The sequence below is a fragment of the Entelurus aequoreus genome, linkage group LG04 (assembly GCF_033978785.1).
Source record: "Entelurus aequoreus isolate RoL-2023_Sb linkage group LG04, RoL_Eaeq_v1.1, whole genome shotgun sequence".
NCBI lineage: Eukaryota > Metazoa > Chordata > Actinopteri > Syngnathiformes > Syngnathidae > Entelurus > Entelurus aequoreus.
The window spans coordinates 47,732,399-47,749,025 of NC_084734.1; the positions used below are offsets into that span (position 1 = coordinate 47,732,399).

General features: G+C 43.7%; 2 protein-coding genes across 2 annotated transcripts in view; both read right to left on the reverse strand.

The window, feature by feature from the left end:
* LOC133648698 (myelin transcription factor 1-like protein) overlaps positions 1 to 8,942 on the reverse strand; it is a 64,987-nt gene extending 56,045 nt beyond the window's left edge. The window contains exons 1-2 of the mRNA XM_062045031.1: positions 8,769 to 8,942; positions 4,882 to 5,032 (exon numbers count right to left, since the gene is read on the reverse strand). The gene's annotated coding sequence lies outside the window, so the exon portion shown is untranslated. The remainder of the gene's footprint in view (positions 1 to 4,881; positions 5,033 to 8,768) is intronic.
* A 142-nt stretch (positions 8,943 to 9,084) lies between these two features.
* Positions 9,085 to 15,706, reverse strand: LOC133647867 (ribonuclease H1-like). The gene is made up of 8 exons (XM_062043596.1): positions 15,417 to 15,706; positions 14,571 to 14,695; positions 14,304 to 14,471; positions 13,894 to 13,993; positions 13,771 to 13,825; positions 13,544 to 13,628; positions 11,172 to 11,296; positions 9,085 to 9,334 (listed from the first exon to the last, which is right to left on the reverse strand). Exons 1-8 carry the CDS (start codon positions 15,548 to 15,550, stop codon positions 9,215 to 9,217), a joined length of 912 nt encoding a protein of 303 aa, XP_061899580.1. The 5' UTR covers positions 15,551 to 15,706; the 3' UTR covers positions 9,085 to 9,214.
* Positions 15,707 to 16,627: the final 921 nt, after the last annotated feature.

A 16,627-nucleotide genomic window follows, 5' to 3' on the forward strand; every position in this document is an offset into this window, starting at 1 on the left:
ATGGCTTCATCTGGCCAGGACTTTCAGCTCTCACTGTATCGGTTCGCAGCCGAGTGTGAAGCGACTGGGATGAGAATCAGCACCTCAAGTCCGAGTCCAAGGTTCCCGCCCGTAACAGGGTGGAGTGTCATCTCCGGGTTGGGTAGGAGATCTTTCCCCATGTGGAAGAGTTCATGTACCTCGGAGTCTTGTTCACGAATGAGAGAAGAGTGGATCGTGAGATTGACAGGAAGATCGGTGAGCCAGAAGTCAAAGCTTTCAATTTACTGGTCGCCTTACGTTCCCATCCTCACCTATGGTCATGAGCTTTGGGTTATGACCACGTGTACAAGCGGCCGAAATTAGTTTCTTCAGTTGGGTGGCGGGGCTCTCCCTTAGAGATAGGGTGAGAAGCTTTGTGATTCGGGAGGAGCTCAAAGTAAAGCCGCTGCACCTCCACATCAAGAAGAGCCAGATGAGCTGTTAGGGCACGTACTTCCGGTAGGAGGCTACGGGGAAGACACAGGACACGTTGGGGAGACTATGTCTCCTGGCTGGCCTGAAAACGCCCCGGGATTCCCCGGGAGGAGCTGGACGAAGTAGCTGGGGAGAGGGAAGTCTGGGCTTCTTTGCTCAGGCTGCTGGCCCTGCGACCCGACCTCGGATAAACGGAAGAAGATGAATGAATGAGTGAATGAATGAATTCTAAAATGGACATTTGTATCTTTTAATAATCGTTTTCTTTACTCATCATTCTTTCTGTTCTCTATTGTTTCAATAAAGTTGAGTTGAAATCCAATTCTAACCTTTGTCAGTAATAAGGTAGGACTATATTTGTTACGTTTGGAACGCATGGCTGCGATGGTTGTGTTCTCTCGGATGCAGTAGGAAAAGCAGGAGCAGCGTGCAGGTAGGTGTCTGTTTTAATTCTTCGAGGCAGGACAAAAATACAAAAACTCAAGACGCATCGATAAGCCATGACCCCTTCAATTGGGCCGTAGCCACGGAGAGCATGAGGGTCGTGACAGCACCGTAGTTAAGTTCCAAACGAAAAATCTCCCCCTGCAGTTCCTGCACCACCCTCTTGGCTACCGGGTTCTTGTTCACGCTATTTGCACTCCCCACCTCAATCACAAGCCGGTGCAGTGCCAGCAGGTCACCCACAGCCAGAGCCGCAAACTCCGTAACCAGGTCAGTCCTGATCACAGGCCATCTAAGGGGCGCAGGCTCAGGCAGAGACGCAGTAAGACCACCCTCAGGGTAAACTGGCGTTCATCGTCAATGAGAGCAGAGAGCGTGAAAGACGTGACACACTCCCTAACCGCAACAATGAATTTCCTGTTGTGCCTCATTACGTCAGCAGCAATGCAGCAAAGTCGCTAGTGGACTGTGTGCCCACAAAGGTTGGGGCTTTATGCAACGCCACACATTAATGACAGCCCTCGGTGACACGAGAGATGGCGCCGTCCATGTCCAACGTGAAGAAGTAATGCCCCAACACAGTCCTTAATTGGCTCGCCGTAGAGTGATCCAACTTAATATGAAGAGACGTAAGCATGCCGTCAAGTTCAGCTCCGAGCACAATAATATACTTCTACATGGGGGTCATCGGTGTCAACGGACGACCAGGGGGCCATCCTTGCCTAGCGTGGCAAAATACAGGTAGCGCTTGACGTCACAGACAGTCGTAAGCTTCCTTGACGGTCATGTCCCCTGTCGCAGGTGGGCGCCTGTGTGCCTGAGGAACGGGCACTCGGCCTGCAAGGTCAACCAAGTCGACCTTATGGTGAAAGAGAGCTACTGGGCACCGGACACAAAGTTGTTGATAGTGATGTGCGCGCAGCCGAGCCCCCCGTGTTGTGAGTGAACGTGCACCCCTCGCACCTTTGTCGGGTTGTCACACTCTGGGGCATTGCGTCTGGCGAGGTCCGAGGTGAGAATGGACGCACCCCCCACTTGCCTGACATGCACCGTTAATGGGAACGAGACTCGCTGAGAACTCGGCCTTACATAATTTTTCTAAGGCCTGAACACAGTTTGCTATCCGTCAGCATGCATGTCTAGAGGGTGGACTATATGATGTTGGGGGCGAAGTGCTTCACCGAAGCTACTATTGACAAAACCTCCACATCTCAGTTTAGACAGGAAGTTTGTTTTTTATGCAGTAAAAGTATCCCGCTACTTTGACTGTATCACCAGGTGTGATGTAATGGGTGGCTCCCTACCACGGGCTCCCTGGCAGCTCCATCGGTAAACACCCACAATTGGTCAGCTGTACGCAGCAGTGTTATTGCCTGAGCCGACGATAACGACTCTTTGGTACAGTGGAAGACGCGTGCCAGTTTGTCTGTCCAATGTGCGGCCTCTTTTGACTCATGTCTTGCCACCATATCGTCAAGGGGGAAGAGTATTGTAGAGCAGCCCTTGAGCACACGGGCTGGCACCTTGTATGCGCCAATGAATGAGCGCATGACCATAACTGGTAAGCAGCAGGCAGACAATGCAGCGGCCCAATGTGGGCTCGCTTGTATAGTCCCCTGAAGCCACACCTAGTCACACCGGGTGCCACAGTGTTTTTGGTGGAAGAAAGGTTCAACCCACAGGCAGGACCTTATCCCACACAGACATCAACTCTTTTACATTGTCGGCCCCGCAGCCAAAGTCATCAGCGATCTTAGCCACGCACCCCTACTCCAGGACGTCTGAGACTCAGCATGTCAGCTACTCCAATGCAGTCTTCGATCCCGGCATGCCCATGGCGCAACACATGTACACCCGGACACCTTTGAATGGTGTGACGATGTTGCAGTACTTCCATGAGTCCCTGGACAGTGGGATCTGGTAGAAGGCCTTAGTGAGGTTGGTTGCAATGGCCTTAGCAAGGGTTGGGGCTTGCTTTAACGGCCAATGTCGGTAAATGCCATGACAAGTCGGAACCCACCGCTAAGCTTCTTGATTAGTTGACATACTCCAAAAGATGCGCCAACTTCCCTTAGGCTTTAAGAACTCAGCCATCACCTCCAGTGCAGCTGGCCTCTAGAGAACTGCGGGATCCTTCTCTTACGCTGTGGTGGCTGGACGGGACCTTCGTTCACTCTCGTCTGGAAGGTACCTGCAGCGGTGTTATATCCTTTAAAGAATGGGCTGAAGATGTCTCCGTACTCACTGTGCTGCGCCCGAAACTGGTCTCTAACAGCGGGGGAAATTATGCAGTTTGGGTCTACTGTAATGAGATCAGATGAGGCTGCCAAACAGGGAGGGCTACCGTGGGCACGCACCGGCGACACAGAGAGTGCCCGAGTCTCAAAGGCAAGGGCATAGTCACATGGACGCTGCACAGGTGATGGTCTTTACGAATGTGCTGTGGGACACGGCTCTTGCCCTTAGCAGTGTGGGGCACTGATGTCCATCCAACTTGTTAAAAAAAGGCCTTGTCATGAGGTTTGACCGCCAGATCCCCCAGAAAGCTCCCCATCCCGATTGTGAAGGTCCAGCAGCAGCTCTAACTCAATTAAGTACATCTGCTATACAGTGGACCTCACGTGCGTGCGCCGTACAGCGTGTCTGTCAGAGCGCCACGGAACTGCTGTGTGCATGGCTCTGACATCCTCTGTTAAATGTAACTTGTCGAAGGGCGATTGAGTAAGTGCCTTTGAGATTTTGGGCTTAATGGACGCCAACGTGTAGGGTAAATCAGCAAGGATGAGTCGAAGCCACGTGAGCATTATAAAATTATTTAACGACATTGACATTTCCTCGTCTTCATCCACGCTTGCGCTTTTATGGGAAATGCCAGAGTCTATGGTTAGCAAATTGTCATTCGCAAACGCCATTAATTGCCATTAATAGCAGGTCTCTCCCTGGGTTCAAGTTTACTGACATAAACTGGAAGCCAAAAAGGAGTCGAAATGAAAGCCATATCATGTCCATAGAGGTGGAGTTCTTGACAATGGTGTGGCGTGAAATCACCAGGCAGTAATTAGCGATCTGTCCCAACATTAGCTCAGCATGCTGACTTTCTGCTCCTTATAGCGCTGTTGTCGGGAGGGATGTCCCTTCTGTCGTCCACAAAGCCTCTGCATGCCGCGGCCAGTGTCACCCATGTCACAGCATCAACCAGGAAGGGGGCGAACTGTACAGTATATGTAATGTTCTGGCGCCCGTTCTCAAATAAATTGACCATCCCAACTTCGGACAGGCACCATTGCTTTGGCGCCCTGTGTAACTCTGCGCACCACGGTGGAAAAGTCTGTAAAGGAAAATAAGGAAGGAAAAAAAACGTGCTGGACACTCAAAAATAGCTCCGGGGGTAGATGTGAGTCAGATACATGCTGAAACCACGTAAGGTAGGACTATTATAGTAGTATAATAACTTCAAGCACATACATGACTCGAGTGATGTTTAATAATGAACATGCAGGACAAAACAGGAAGAGACAAAAGTGAGCACCCAACAACTGCCGGGTTAGCCCCCGCCCACAACAGCTCGCCCCACACACACACATAACTACAGTGGCGCTTCTCCTCACCTCCTTACATGCTTTTTTGTCACACACGCACACCAACACAAATGCATAGTCACGTGACATTTAAGTTTGTTATGTCGTGCTACGAATTTGGGAATGAATCAGGAAGTCAGGATAAGGACGTTAGGGAATGTCAATAATTCATCTGCACAACTAAGGGAGCCGCCATCTTATGTAGGTCACTTTTTATCTGCCGCCACCGTGTGCTAACGATGCTGATGCTTCGAACGCTGTGTACTTTCAAAATATTTGATGCTAAAAAATGTTTACCAAATTGTGCTGAGTCAGGGCTGGAAAGACAGCGTGTGACTAGCAGGGGGAGCTGTGTTTTAAAAAAACTTCCTAAAAATGTGGAACATGTGAGTGGAGGTCTAACCTGTGATCTTTATGATGAGAGGATGAAGAATACGAGGGACTCATCTCATCCATGTCCTTGCTGCTGATGCTGCCGGGAAGGGGCGGCTGTCTCCAGGAAAACAGTCAGACATTTTCGAAGTGACACTTCTAGCTGATGCATTGAGAGAGACCTGCAAACACACACACATAAATGGTCAAATGTTGAACAAATAATAACTTTTGGGGAACTCCACCTGAGTGACGTGTAGAGAACATTAGCAGCTAGGGATTGGGTCTGGGAAGGAGTGAGACCAAAATTATGCAAAGTAGAACTTCTGCTTGGAGATGCTAACAGCTAGTAGCTTCTTAGACCTGAGCTAGGATGTACACAACAACAGTTGTGATGTTTTAAGTGTCTTCTGCAGCAAACGTGAAAGATGGCACCTTGCAGAGAGTAAGGCAAGGCAAGTTTATTTATAGAGCACAATTTGTACACAAGGTAATTCAAAGTGCTTTACAGAAAATTACAATAATGAAAAATGAAAAATTAAATAATTATAGAAATAATCATAATTCAAATAAAAAACATAAAATAAAATAGTCATAAAAAGTATTATAATTCCAATTCGAATTTAAACATTGCCAGCGTTGAGGCCTGTCTCACATGTTCAGAAAGACTATTCCAGATTTTAGGAGCATAAAACTGAAACGCAGCCTCGGCATGTTTGGTCCTGACTCTGGGCACTAACAGTGGACCACTCCCTGAGGTTGTCAGAGCCCAAGATGGTTCATATGTCTAAAACATGTCAGAGATGTACTTTGGCACAAGACCCTGAAGAAACTTGTACAAAAGCAGAGCTGTTTTAAAGTCAATTATCTGAGCAACAGGAAGCCGGTGCAGTGACCTGAGCACTGGACTAATATGGTCATATTTCCAGGTTCTAGTCAGAACTCGAGCAGCAGCCTTTTTGGATGTACTGCAGCTGCTTTACAGCTGGTTTAGAGAGCCCAGAGAGAAGGCCATTACAGTAGTCTAAACTGCTGGAGAAAAAAGCATGGATTAGTCTTTCTAAGTCTGATTTAGACATTATTCCTCTGATTTTGGCAATGTTTTCATGTGTTAAAAAGCTGCTGATGTTATTGACTTAATGTTGCTGTTGAAGTTCAAGTTTGACTCCATTATTACAGACAGATTTCTAACCTGATTATTTGTTTTCAGGGAGAGAGTCTAAAGGTGACTAATAATAATTTATCTTTGCTTTTGTGGGTCAAAGACTATGATTTCTGTTTTGTCTGAGTTGAGATAGAGAAAATTGTTTTGCATCCACACATTGATCTTTTCCATGCAGTGAAAAAGGGAATCAACAGGCCGACGTTCACCTTCCGTCAGTGACACGTAGATCTGAGTGTCATCTGCGTAGTTGTGGTAGGACACATTGAAGCTGTGTATCAGTTGACCTAGTGGCAGCATGTACAAGTTGAACAACAGAATCAAGAATCAAGCCCTGAAGAACCCCACAGGTCATAGCCCTTTGGTCAGAGACACAGTTACCAATTTCAACAAAGTATGTCCTGTGATCAAGATAGGACTTAAAGCAGTTAAGAGCAGAACCGGATATTCCCACATAGCGCTCAGGTCCAGCAGAACAAAGAGTGAGACTTTTTCTGCGTCTGTTTTAAAGTAGATATCATGAGGTGTGCTCATTATGCAGGAATATGCAAAAAAAGGTTCACTTCAGCTTCATGGAAGCAAAAGAAGCTTCTTGCGGTTCCTGCATCAGCTTACTCGCTTGGGAATGACTTCCTGCTGATGAAAGGACATCAAGCTGAACCTCTCTCCGTTTCCATGGGAGGTGAGATCCTCGTCTCCTGTTTGGGATTCAGGTCGGTTGCCTCACTTTGTCTTAGCCCGCTGCAGACCTGAGCAGAATTTTAAGAGTCAGTAGACATCCGCAGTGGCCCACTTATAACAGAACCAACTGTGACAAAATCCGGTTCCTCAAAGTGGTGATCAGCAACCTCTTCTGGAAGTTTTTTAATTTTCAAAGAACAAATTGAAGATTTAGCTCTCATAAAGTTGGACTTGAGAGTAGGCGTCATCCTTCCTTCCTTCTTGTTAGGAATTCTACATCACAAAATGGCCGAGGGCTGGCCCAGCGTGCCAAACCTTCCGCAAGGGCCCTCATTGATTCTCCCTCCTCGCTCTGTGATAATGAAGCCCCGAATGAGCAGAACCTGCCAACTGGACCGGGCAGCGTGGCAGAGGCCTAACTGGTAACTGACCTTGCTGAGCAGTGGCTTCATCTTCCTTCTTAAAGGTCATCTCATCTCCTCCGCTGCAATTCTAGCACGGAATATACGCGGGAAAAATCATTCTGGAAAAAAAAGGCATCTGTCATGTGACGCTCGGGAGGAAGCGGGGACGTTGTCATGGAAACAGATGTCACATGGCAATGACTCCTAAGCAGCAAGTTACTTTCAGTTGTGAGCAATGAAGAACTGTGAGAGAACAAAGATGGCGCTTGTGTCCAATGGTGACCTCAGCTCAAACTGACTGAGCTCCACTTGTAATCTTCATCTCAAATTTAATTTCGTGGCCATGAGGGCTGAGGACATTCGCCAGCGGCGCTCGCTGCCCGTCAGTCTCAGGATGCGTCGACCTCTGCAGAACACCACGCTCTAAAAAGTGAAATATTTCTTGACTTCCTCCACTTTTTTCCGTCTTCCTTCCCTCCAGCGGGGCTGTGGTGTTGCAGTGCCAGCAAAAGGAGGAGCGCTAGAAAATGAGGCTCAGCCGGATGCCCACAGGTCACCTCTGATCTCTAACCCACAGACTGGGATGCCTGCTACCGCATCACTGTGACCCACGCTCGCCGCGAGGAAGCCGCTGAGGTCGGAAAACTGAACCCGGGCTGCCAAGCGAGGCATAGAAGACGAAGTTAGTTAGTTTCCAATCAACAAAAAAAAAGCGGAACACGCAGGAGGAAAGGAAACAAGGCAGCAAGAAAGGGAGGACATAAGAAGACTATAAGTGTCCAACATGAGAGGCTACATAAATGTCAATTATGTCATCATAGCCTTCTTCAAACCTTTCTTGTTTTTGCGATCACTCGTCACATGACCCATCCAAAGATTCTTCGAAGGACAACACTAAGTGCTGTAATAACTATATATTTATAACCATGTATACTATAGTTATAATGTGAAGGGAGAATAACTTTTTCTCTCACGCATGTTTGTTTAATCTCTAATAAAGCTCGCCAAGTGAATTTTTAGCTTCTCCGTCTTAGATTTATTTTACAATGTGATTGTTTGAAGCAAAGAAATGTAATTTCCAAATGCCATGGCCACAAGTAGGGAAAGGGAGACATGCTGTAACATCTGGCTCCTCGTAAAATGTCTTTCTGGTCCTTCTCCCCAAGAATTTATATTATTTACCAAAGGAGGGGTTGGGTTCCCAGCTGACTCCGGTTTCCATGGTAACGGTTCCTCCGCTGGCTTATCTTGATGATTATTGCTGCTGGCAAATACCTCACACCCAAGTTTCAGGTTTCTATTGTGTGTTCCTTTATGTGTTACTTTCGAACTAACAATTTACAGTAATATCTAATGATATAGTATAATAACTATATGGTAGTTAGAATGCAGAAATATGATGGGAAGATGTATATACTAATTTTATTAGGTGTTAGTTTAAAAACATTCAATTCCTTCAAATGCTAACATGAAGCCGTGCACCTAGCATGAGATGTGTCAAAGCCATGAAGTCTCCAGAAGGCTTGAAATAAGTCACATGTATCAATGATTTTAGCGTCACATAAAGATGCAGGATCTCATGAGAACATATTTGTCACTATATGTTTCTTAAACTTAAAGAATAAAGGGAGTAAAGTCGCAGACTATATAAAAAAAACGTTTAAAACTCACCTTCTAGCTTCATCCTAACTGGCAGCCATGTATGTCTGCCCCGTTACCTTCACGACGGCAAACAATCTTTTTAGAGCTAATCTCCACTATATTACTGTCCGTTTGTCTTCAGAAAAGTGCTATTAGCAATAAATGCTCTGAATTAAATGATGAAACTTCAGCACAGCTGACCCACAATACACAACCTTTAATCTTAACGTGCCCCCTGGCGGACAATATGCGTCATTACATGCTGCATTCCTGACTCATTTTCCTCACAGCCTTTATATTTCTTTCTTCCTGGTCTCCACACTGCATCACAGACAAACCCAGAGAATGAAGCATGTAAGAACTTTATTGACAAACAAATAGTTAACAGAGATCATGGTCACAGCGTGACCAACAGTTCAACCCAGAAAAAAAAAAGACATCTAAAAGTTAGAAACAAGAGTGGTGCCGAGTGGAGATCACCAGTCATCATCGTCATCATTAGAGAGATCATCGTCTGTGGACTTGGCAGCTCCTTCTCTCGACAATCTGTCAGCCTCTTCGTTGCCGCTGTAGCCTGCATGACCTGGTATGTGCATCTGGAGGAAGAGGAGGATATGAGTTCACATTTAAAACACATCATGCCTTCCAACATTCAATATTAGTCCTGCCACTAATCAGAAGTAACCTGACTCTCCCCAGATCCTTGTAGTTCGCTGAGCTCCACACAAGGATCTGGGCTCGAAGGCAATGCAAACTCCTTCAAGTTAGCAAAAAATAATGAACCAATCAGGATCGCCGGGCGGGATTTCATATATGTGACGTAGTGGCGAAGCGACTGTTTGATTCAAATAACAATGGCGGCACGCAGCCAGGAGTCGTGTGCTGACATTGATTCAGCTATTGCAACTGTTTTGTCGAATCTATCAAATAGTAATGATTTAAAAGATGAACAGAGAACATTCGCTCTGTCGTTATCCAATATGTCGGCTGTTCTGTTTTGGATTTCCTAGCGTCGCTCTCATCAGCATCACGGGTTGATTTCGATGTGAGTGGTTGAAGTAGCACGTCATTCAAGATAACGGACAAGTGGTTTATCCAATCACATACAATGATTTTTTTTACGAGGCCCCGCCTTCTGAAATACATCACCTATTGAGAAGTCCCAGATCCTTGTGTGGAGCTCAGCGAACTACAAGGATCTGGCGAGAGTCAGGTTAAGTCAGAAGACCATAGCAACAACAATAAGCATATGAGTTTGTTCTCCTAAATTGTACAGTTTTGGAAATACCGTATTTTTCGGAGTATAAGTCGCACCGGCCGAAAATGCATAATAAAGAAGGGAAAAAAACATATATAAGTCGCACTTTTGGGGGAAATTTATTTGATAAAACCCAACACCAAGAATAGACATTTGAAAGGCAATTTAAAATAAATAAAGAATAGTGAACAACAGGCTGAATAAGTGTACGTTATATGACGCATACATAACCAACTGAGAACGTGCCTGGTATGTTAACGTAACATACTATGGTAAGAGTCATTCAAATAACTATAACATATAGAACATGCTATACGTTTACCAAACAATCTGTCACTCCTAATAGCTAAATCCGATGAAATCTTATACGTCTAGTCCAGTGGTTCTTAACCTGGGTTCGATCGAACCCTAGGGGTTCGGTCAGTCGGGCTCAGAGGTTCGGCGGAGGTCAAAACACACCCGACTCATCGTGTAAATAAAAACTTCTCCCTATCGGCGTATTACGGATACGGCAACAGCAGAAGTCAGACTGATTTGCAGGTGTATAATTTGTTGTGCGTTTATGCACTGTGTTGGTTTTGTTTTTTGAACAAGGTAATGTTCATGCACGGTTCATTTTGTGCACCAGTAAAAAAAAAACATGGTAACACTTTAGTATGGGGAACATATTCACCATTAGTTAGTTGCTTATTAACATGCAAATTAGTAAAATATTGGCTCTTAATTAGTCATTATTAAGTACTTATTAATGCCTTATTCGGCATGGCCTTATTATAACCCTAACCCTCTAACCCTGGCCCTAACAAAATAACTCTAAATTAAGTTTGTTACTTAGAATATGTTCCCCCTACTAAAGTGTTACCAAAAACATATAACTTTGTCTTGAATTTGAAAAAAAAAAAAACATTTTATTTTTCACTAAAGAAGGGTTCTGTGAATGCGCATATGAAAGTGGTGGGGTTCGGTACCTCCAACAAGGTTAAGAACCACTGGTCTAGTCTCTTATGTGAATGAGCTAAATAATATTATTTGATATTTTACGGTAATGTGTTAATAATTTCACACATAAGTCGCTCCTGAGTATAAGTTGCACCCCCGGCCAAACTATGAAAAAAATTGCGACTTATAGTCCGAAAAATACGGTACTTGTGTTGATCATGTGACCACAAACATACCCAGACCACCTCCAGCTCCTGGTTGAGGCGGTCCAGCTTTTCAAAGTCATCTTTGTTGACAACGGAACTGCCGCTCTTGAGCCTCCATCCATTCAGCTTCCAATTCTTCACCCACTTGGTGACGCCTGCAGGAGGAGGAACATCAGAACAAGCTTCCACACCTTCACGGTTTCCTTGTTACCATGGAGACACAGCCTGACGTCAGCCGAGGCCTTGACAGCTCTTCAGACTGGATACAGTAAGTTCACAATACTAGTTCTACTAGTAGGGGCGTCTCAAAACAACTTTTTTTTTTTTTTTTTACTTCTGATGCTAATATTGCAGCCTTGACTATTGGTCAATATCAATCTGAGAACAGCATGAATAATACATTCTTTTTATATATTTTGTAGGGTGGAATTTTAAAAATTATTAGTTATTTTGTTGCGCTTACATGTGCTCTGCATGCTGGATGGAAGTGTTCGAGTGGAGTCTGGAATGGACTGTATATTATTTAGTTAAATCTTGTTTCCTTACACTTCTAAGTAGGTTTGGCACTGAAACATGTTTCCATTATGACACTTGTGCCGACCTAAACAGTAGTAACTAGACCAGTGATTCTCAAACTGTGGTATGTGCTCCATCTTGTGGTACACCAAAGAATCATTATCACAATTTTATTTTAGTCAAACAGTGTTACTGTTCAATCTGTGTGTAATGTTAAAGTGGCCAAAATTATTAAATATGCTCGTTAAATAAAACCTCTGCCTTGTTTTTAATACTTAGGCCTACTACGCTACTGTATTTTAATGTTGGACATTATGGTGGTACTTGGAGAGCTAAGTGTTTTCTGAGGTGGTAGTTGGTGAAAAAAAGTTTGTAAACCACTGAAATAGACCTAAAAAAGGAGAAGCTATCGGAGCCTTGTTTCAGTGCTAAATGTACGTAGATTGAGCCACCCTCAACAAGTGCTTAGCGGTGATATTGTACAAGCAACGTATTGTACGTGATGTACCATTCCGACAGAAGCACAGAGTCTGACACTTTCTAAAAAACTTTACTGCCGTCCTTAACAGCAGCCATCAAAACACTGTCAGCTTTGCAGCGCGAGGCTACCCAGTAACCACAACAACAACACAGTACTTCCTCAATATTATGCACTAATGAAGGTTATGGAAAGCAAGGTTGCATTCAAGAACACCCAGAATTATGAGCATCAAACATTACTATTGATATAAGTTATTTTAGCATGTTCTACATGTTCTGTATTGCTGCAATAATGATAAAATAATGTGTTTAATGTAATTTATATAAGTGAAGTATCTAAAACAGTCTGTTTAATTTGAATGTCCCAAAATTCCATAAAAATGCATAGTTTTTTTATTTACAAAAAAATATATACATATATATTTTTTAAGTAAAGTTTCGAACATTGTTAAGTACCAGCACCATTTTAAATAAACCGATATGGTGCTAGTGTTGGTTAAAAAAGATATGATACCCATCTCTAGTTCTAAATATTATTTGCAAGTATGCATTCACCCCACTTTTTCCTGGGTGTGTTGCCGTAGTCAGAAAGTAGTCTTTGCCATTAAGTTGAATGTGCCAGTCTTGTCTCGTTGAGTCCTACACAAAGTTTATGCTGTATTTTACTTATTACACACCAGCTATTTGATTTTTATCATGCATCTTTGTTGTAGTTTTCATTAACAAATCGTAGGTGTTAAAATCATTTAAAATTGCCAATGCTAATTAGCAGCATGTATATGGCATATCCAATGTATATTAGCATTAAGCTAGCACAATTGTTTTCATGCATTTATTTTATGTTCGAATGTTACAGAGAAGTAATTTGTATCTCATGCAAGTTAAATGTTAATATTTTTTTCTCTATGTTCAATTTTACAGTGTTTTTTTACAGTTTTGAAGTAAAAAGTCTCTTAAAAGGCTCAGACAAAATATTATCTGTCTGCTAAGCTAGCAAGAAGAGATGTTAGAGGTGTCAGAACAAACTGCTTGTAACGGAGGTTCTTATATTAAACGTTTTAGATGCAGGCCCATATAATGCGATAGCTGTTTTTTTTTATATATATCGGACCGATATTCTATATCAATATCAGATTGAGACACCCCTAAATACGACTACTATTATTACTTTCACTAATAATAATAATTGATGTAAAGTGCGTATTTGTGTAAAAAACAACAACTTTTGTTTACTTTTAAAGCTGAGGTTGGCCCTGTAACTTAATTAGAAAGACAAGTTTGATGCTGTCAAGTTCAAATCTTATCCAACCACGTTTTCATTGGTCATAGTGACCGTGACTGGATGATTAGGAAAGGTGGGAGAACTCAGGTCGTGCTTGTCGAGAGTGATGGAGGTGAAAAGTCACCGTTGATTGTGAACATGCTATCTGTGTAGACCAGCAGCTTCTGGATGTTTTCTTCTTTGGCTTGTTGCAGCGCCTTGCAGGCTGCCTAGTACACGCACACACACATACACACGGAAAGAGAGAGAGAGAAAAGAGGAATAAGATTGGAGAAAATGATATGAAATGAGTTCAGAGAAGAGCTTAAAGTTGATGTTAGCATCTCAAAGATGATCTATGAAGGTGCTTGCCTGTATTTCTGCACGCTGGTTAGTTTGTCTTCCCTGCAGCCGCTTGGCAACATTCCTACAGGTGACGTTAATCAGAGAGGAAACCTTCCATCATGTGTGTTTGCGTGTGCAGTGTTTCCTCACAGGCGGTGCTGGGGCCCCCAGTAGACTCCAATGCCGGCTCGAGCGCCGAACTTCCCGTTGGACGTGCAGCAACCGTCAGTGTACACCACCACTGCGTTGCCTGATGCAGAGGGGTTGTGATCAGTTGTAATCACTGTTTATTTACTTCCACAACAACTACAGGTGCACTACTAGAGATGATGACCAAAATGTATCCCAGAAGGCATCGTCTCTGTTTCTGACAACTATAAATCCAATGTATCCTCTCAGTGCCACCAGGACACAGCCACACACACACACACACACACACACACACACACACACACACACACACACACACACACACACACACACACACACACACACACACACACACACACACACACACACACACACACACACACACACACACACACACACACACACATTACCCATGTATGTGAATCCATCTGTGCTGTCTGAAGAAGAACGGTCTGTCTCTTTGACCCGTTTGCACGGAACCACCTCTTCTTCTACATGACTTCTCTTTTTTCCAAGTGGGATGTACTCCAAAGGCACAGGTCCTTTCTTTGGAAGCAGACAGAGATTTGACTCCACAACTGAAAGTGTAGGAAACGCAACCGTTAGGAAGAATAGATAACAATAGAGCAATTATTTCAGAGCATTACGTGGCAGGTCAGTATGAAGCGTGAACACACCTTTGGTGACGTGAGGATCTCCCGACGGTTCCACTCCTCGAACAAAGGTCCAGGCATCCTTCTCAGATGCAAACTTTTTGAAAGCAGCAGCAGGGAATTTGTCCACTTGAGCCTTACATTCTTCCCTGTAGTACATGGCAAAGAACGCAATGACACTTAGACGAAGTTTGACAAATAACTTTACCATACCAAATACATTGGCTTGCCGAACAAAATAGAAGAACATTATTAGCCAAATAAGGTAAAAAAAATAACATTTTGTCGCTGTGTAAATGTGAGCGAATAGAAATACTTGAAGCTGTGGGTTCCCTCCGGGTACTCCGGCTTCCAAAAGACAAGCACCTGGGGATGGGTTAATTGGCAACACTAAAATTGGCCCTAGTGTGTGAATGTTGTCTGTCTATCTGTGTTGGCCCTGTGATGAGGAGGCGACTTGTCCAGAGGAGGCGACTTGTCCAGGGTGTACCCCGCCTTCCGCCCGATTGTAGCTGAGATAAGCTCCAGCGCCCCCCGAAGGGAATAAGCGGTAGAAATGGATGGATGGAAAGCTGTGATTGATTGATTGCAACTTTTATTAGCAGATTGCAAAGGAAGATAATACATAATATGAAACAGTACAGTACGTATTCCGTACAATTGACCACTAAATGGGAACACCCGAATACGTTTTTTTAACTTGTTTAAGTCGGGGTCCACGTTAATCAATTCATGGTAAACTATGTATGTAAATATGTATACAAATATTAATATGTAAACAGCGTACGGTGGGAGTGAGCTCACAGAAATAAAAGGCTGCTGGTATGCAGTCCAAAGCCAGTAAAAGTTTATTTAACAATTAAGTCTCACCAGGAGTTGTAGACGCCAGGTTTAAATCCTTTCCTCACGGCGTAGAAAAAGGTTCCTTTCGGCATCTTGTCAACGCTGCTGCAGACACGTTTGGATAATGTCACTGCCCTGAAAAGACGAGCTAATGTCAGCATGGCAGTCAGCAAACCACCCAGATGGCTGCCATCGTGATGTGGACACTCATGGACGATTATGGTTTATTTGTCGAACAGACAAACAAAGCTAATGCTAGCTTTTTCTTCTTGCTTGCTTCACGGCGGTGGTTACAACGTCACAGAAGCATTACCGCCACCTAGTGTATTGGAGAGGGAACCACAGTTCCCTCCCTCGTCCAGCCATTTGGCTACCGTTTGTCCTTGCGGGGGTGCTGGAGCCTATCTCAGCTGCACTCGGGCGGAAGGCGGGGAACACCCTGGACAAGTCACCATCTCATCGCAGGGCCAACACCTTCAAAAATAATTACTAGACTATAAACACTCACAAAATACCAAATAATTAAACAAACTATATTATATTCCACAAATCAGTTTCCTCTGAAAACTTTGCAAAGTTCATTATGCTTAAGGCTGAGCACACTTTTGAGCCTAATCTCATGTTATTATTGCATCTAGCTAATGCTTGTTTGCGTGCTCTCAACAGGTCAAGCTAGACCAGGAGTGTCAAACGTACGGCCCGAGGGCCGGATCAGGCCCGCAAAGAGTTTTTATCCGGCCCACGGGATGAGTTTGCTAAGTATAAAAATGAGCCGAAATTTTTTAATGAAAAAAAAAACAGCTGTTCTAAATGTGTCCACTAGATGTCGCAATACCAATTATTTGTATCTTTGTAGATGATGTTACATATGTAAAAAAAAAAAAAAAACACGTTAGGGCACCAGTCGAGGAAAATGAGCAAACTACATAAATAACATCCTGTAATTTGATTTTGATATTTTTTTCTTATCTTGATAGAACGAAAATGAACACCAATGAGTTGAACATTATCACATCATTTATTCAGAAAGTATAAATAAAGACAAATAAAGATAGAATGCTATTAACCGCAACATGTAAGTGTAAAAAAACCCCAACAACATTATGATTTGTACATTTTCAGAATGTGCTTCTTCTATTTTTAAACAAAGAAAACAATCTGAAGTTGTCTTTATCTTTAAGTTATCGTGCCATGATTTTACCAGTACGGCCCACTTGGGAGTAGCTTTCTCTCCTTGT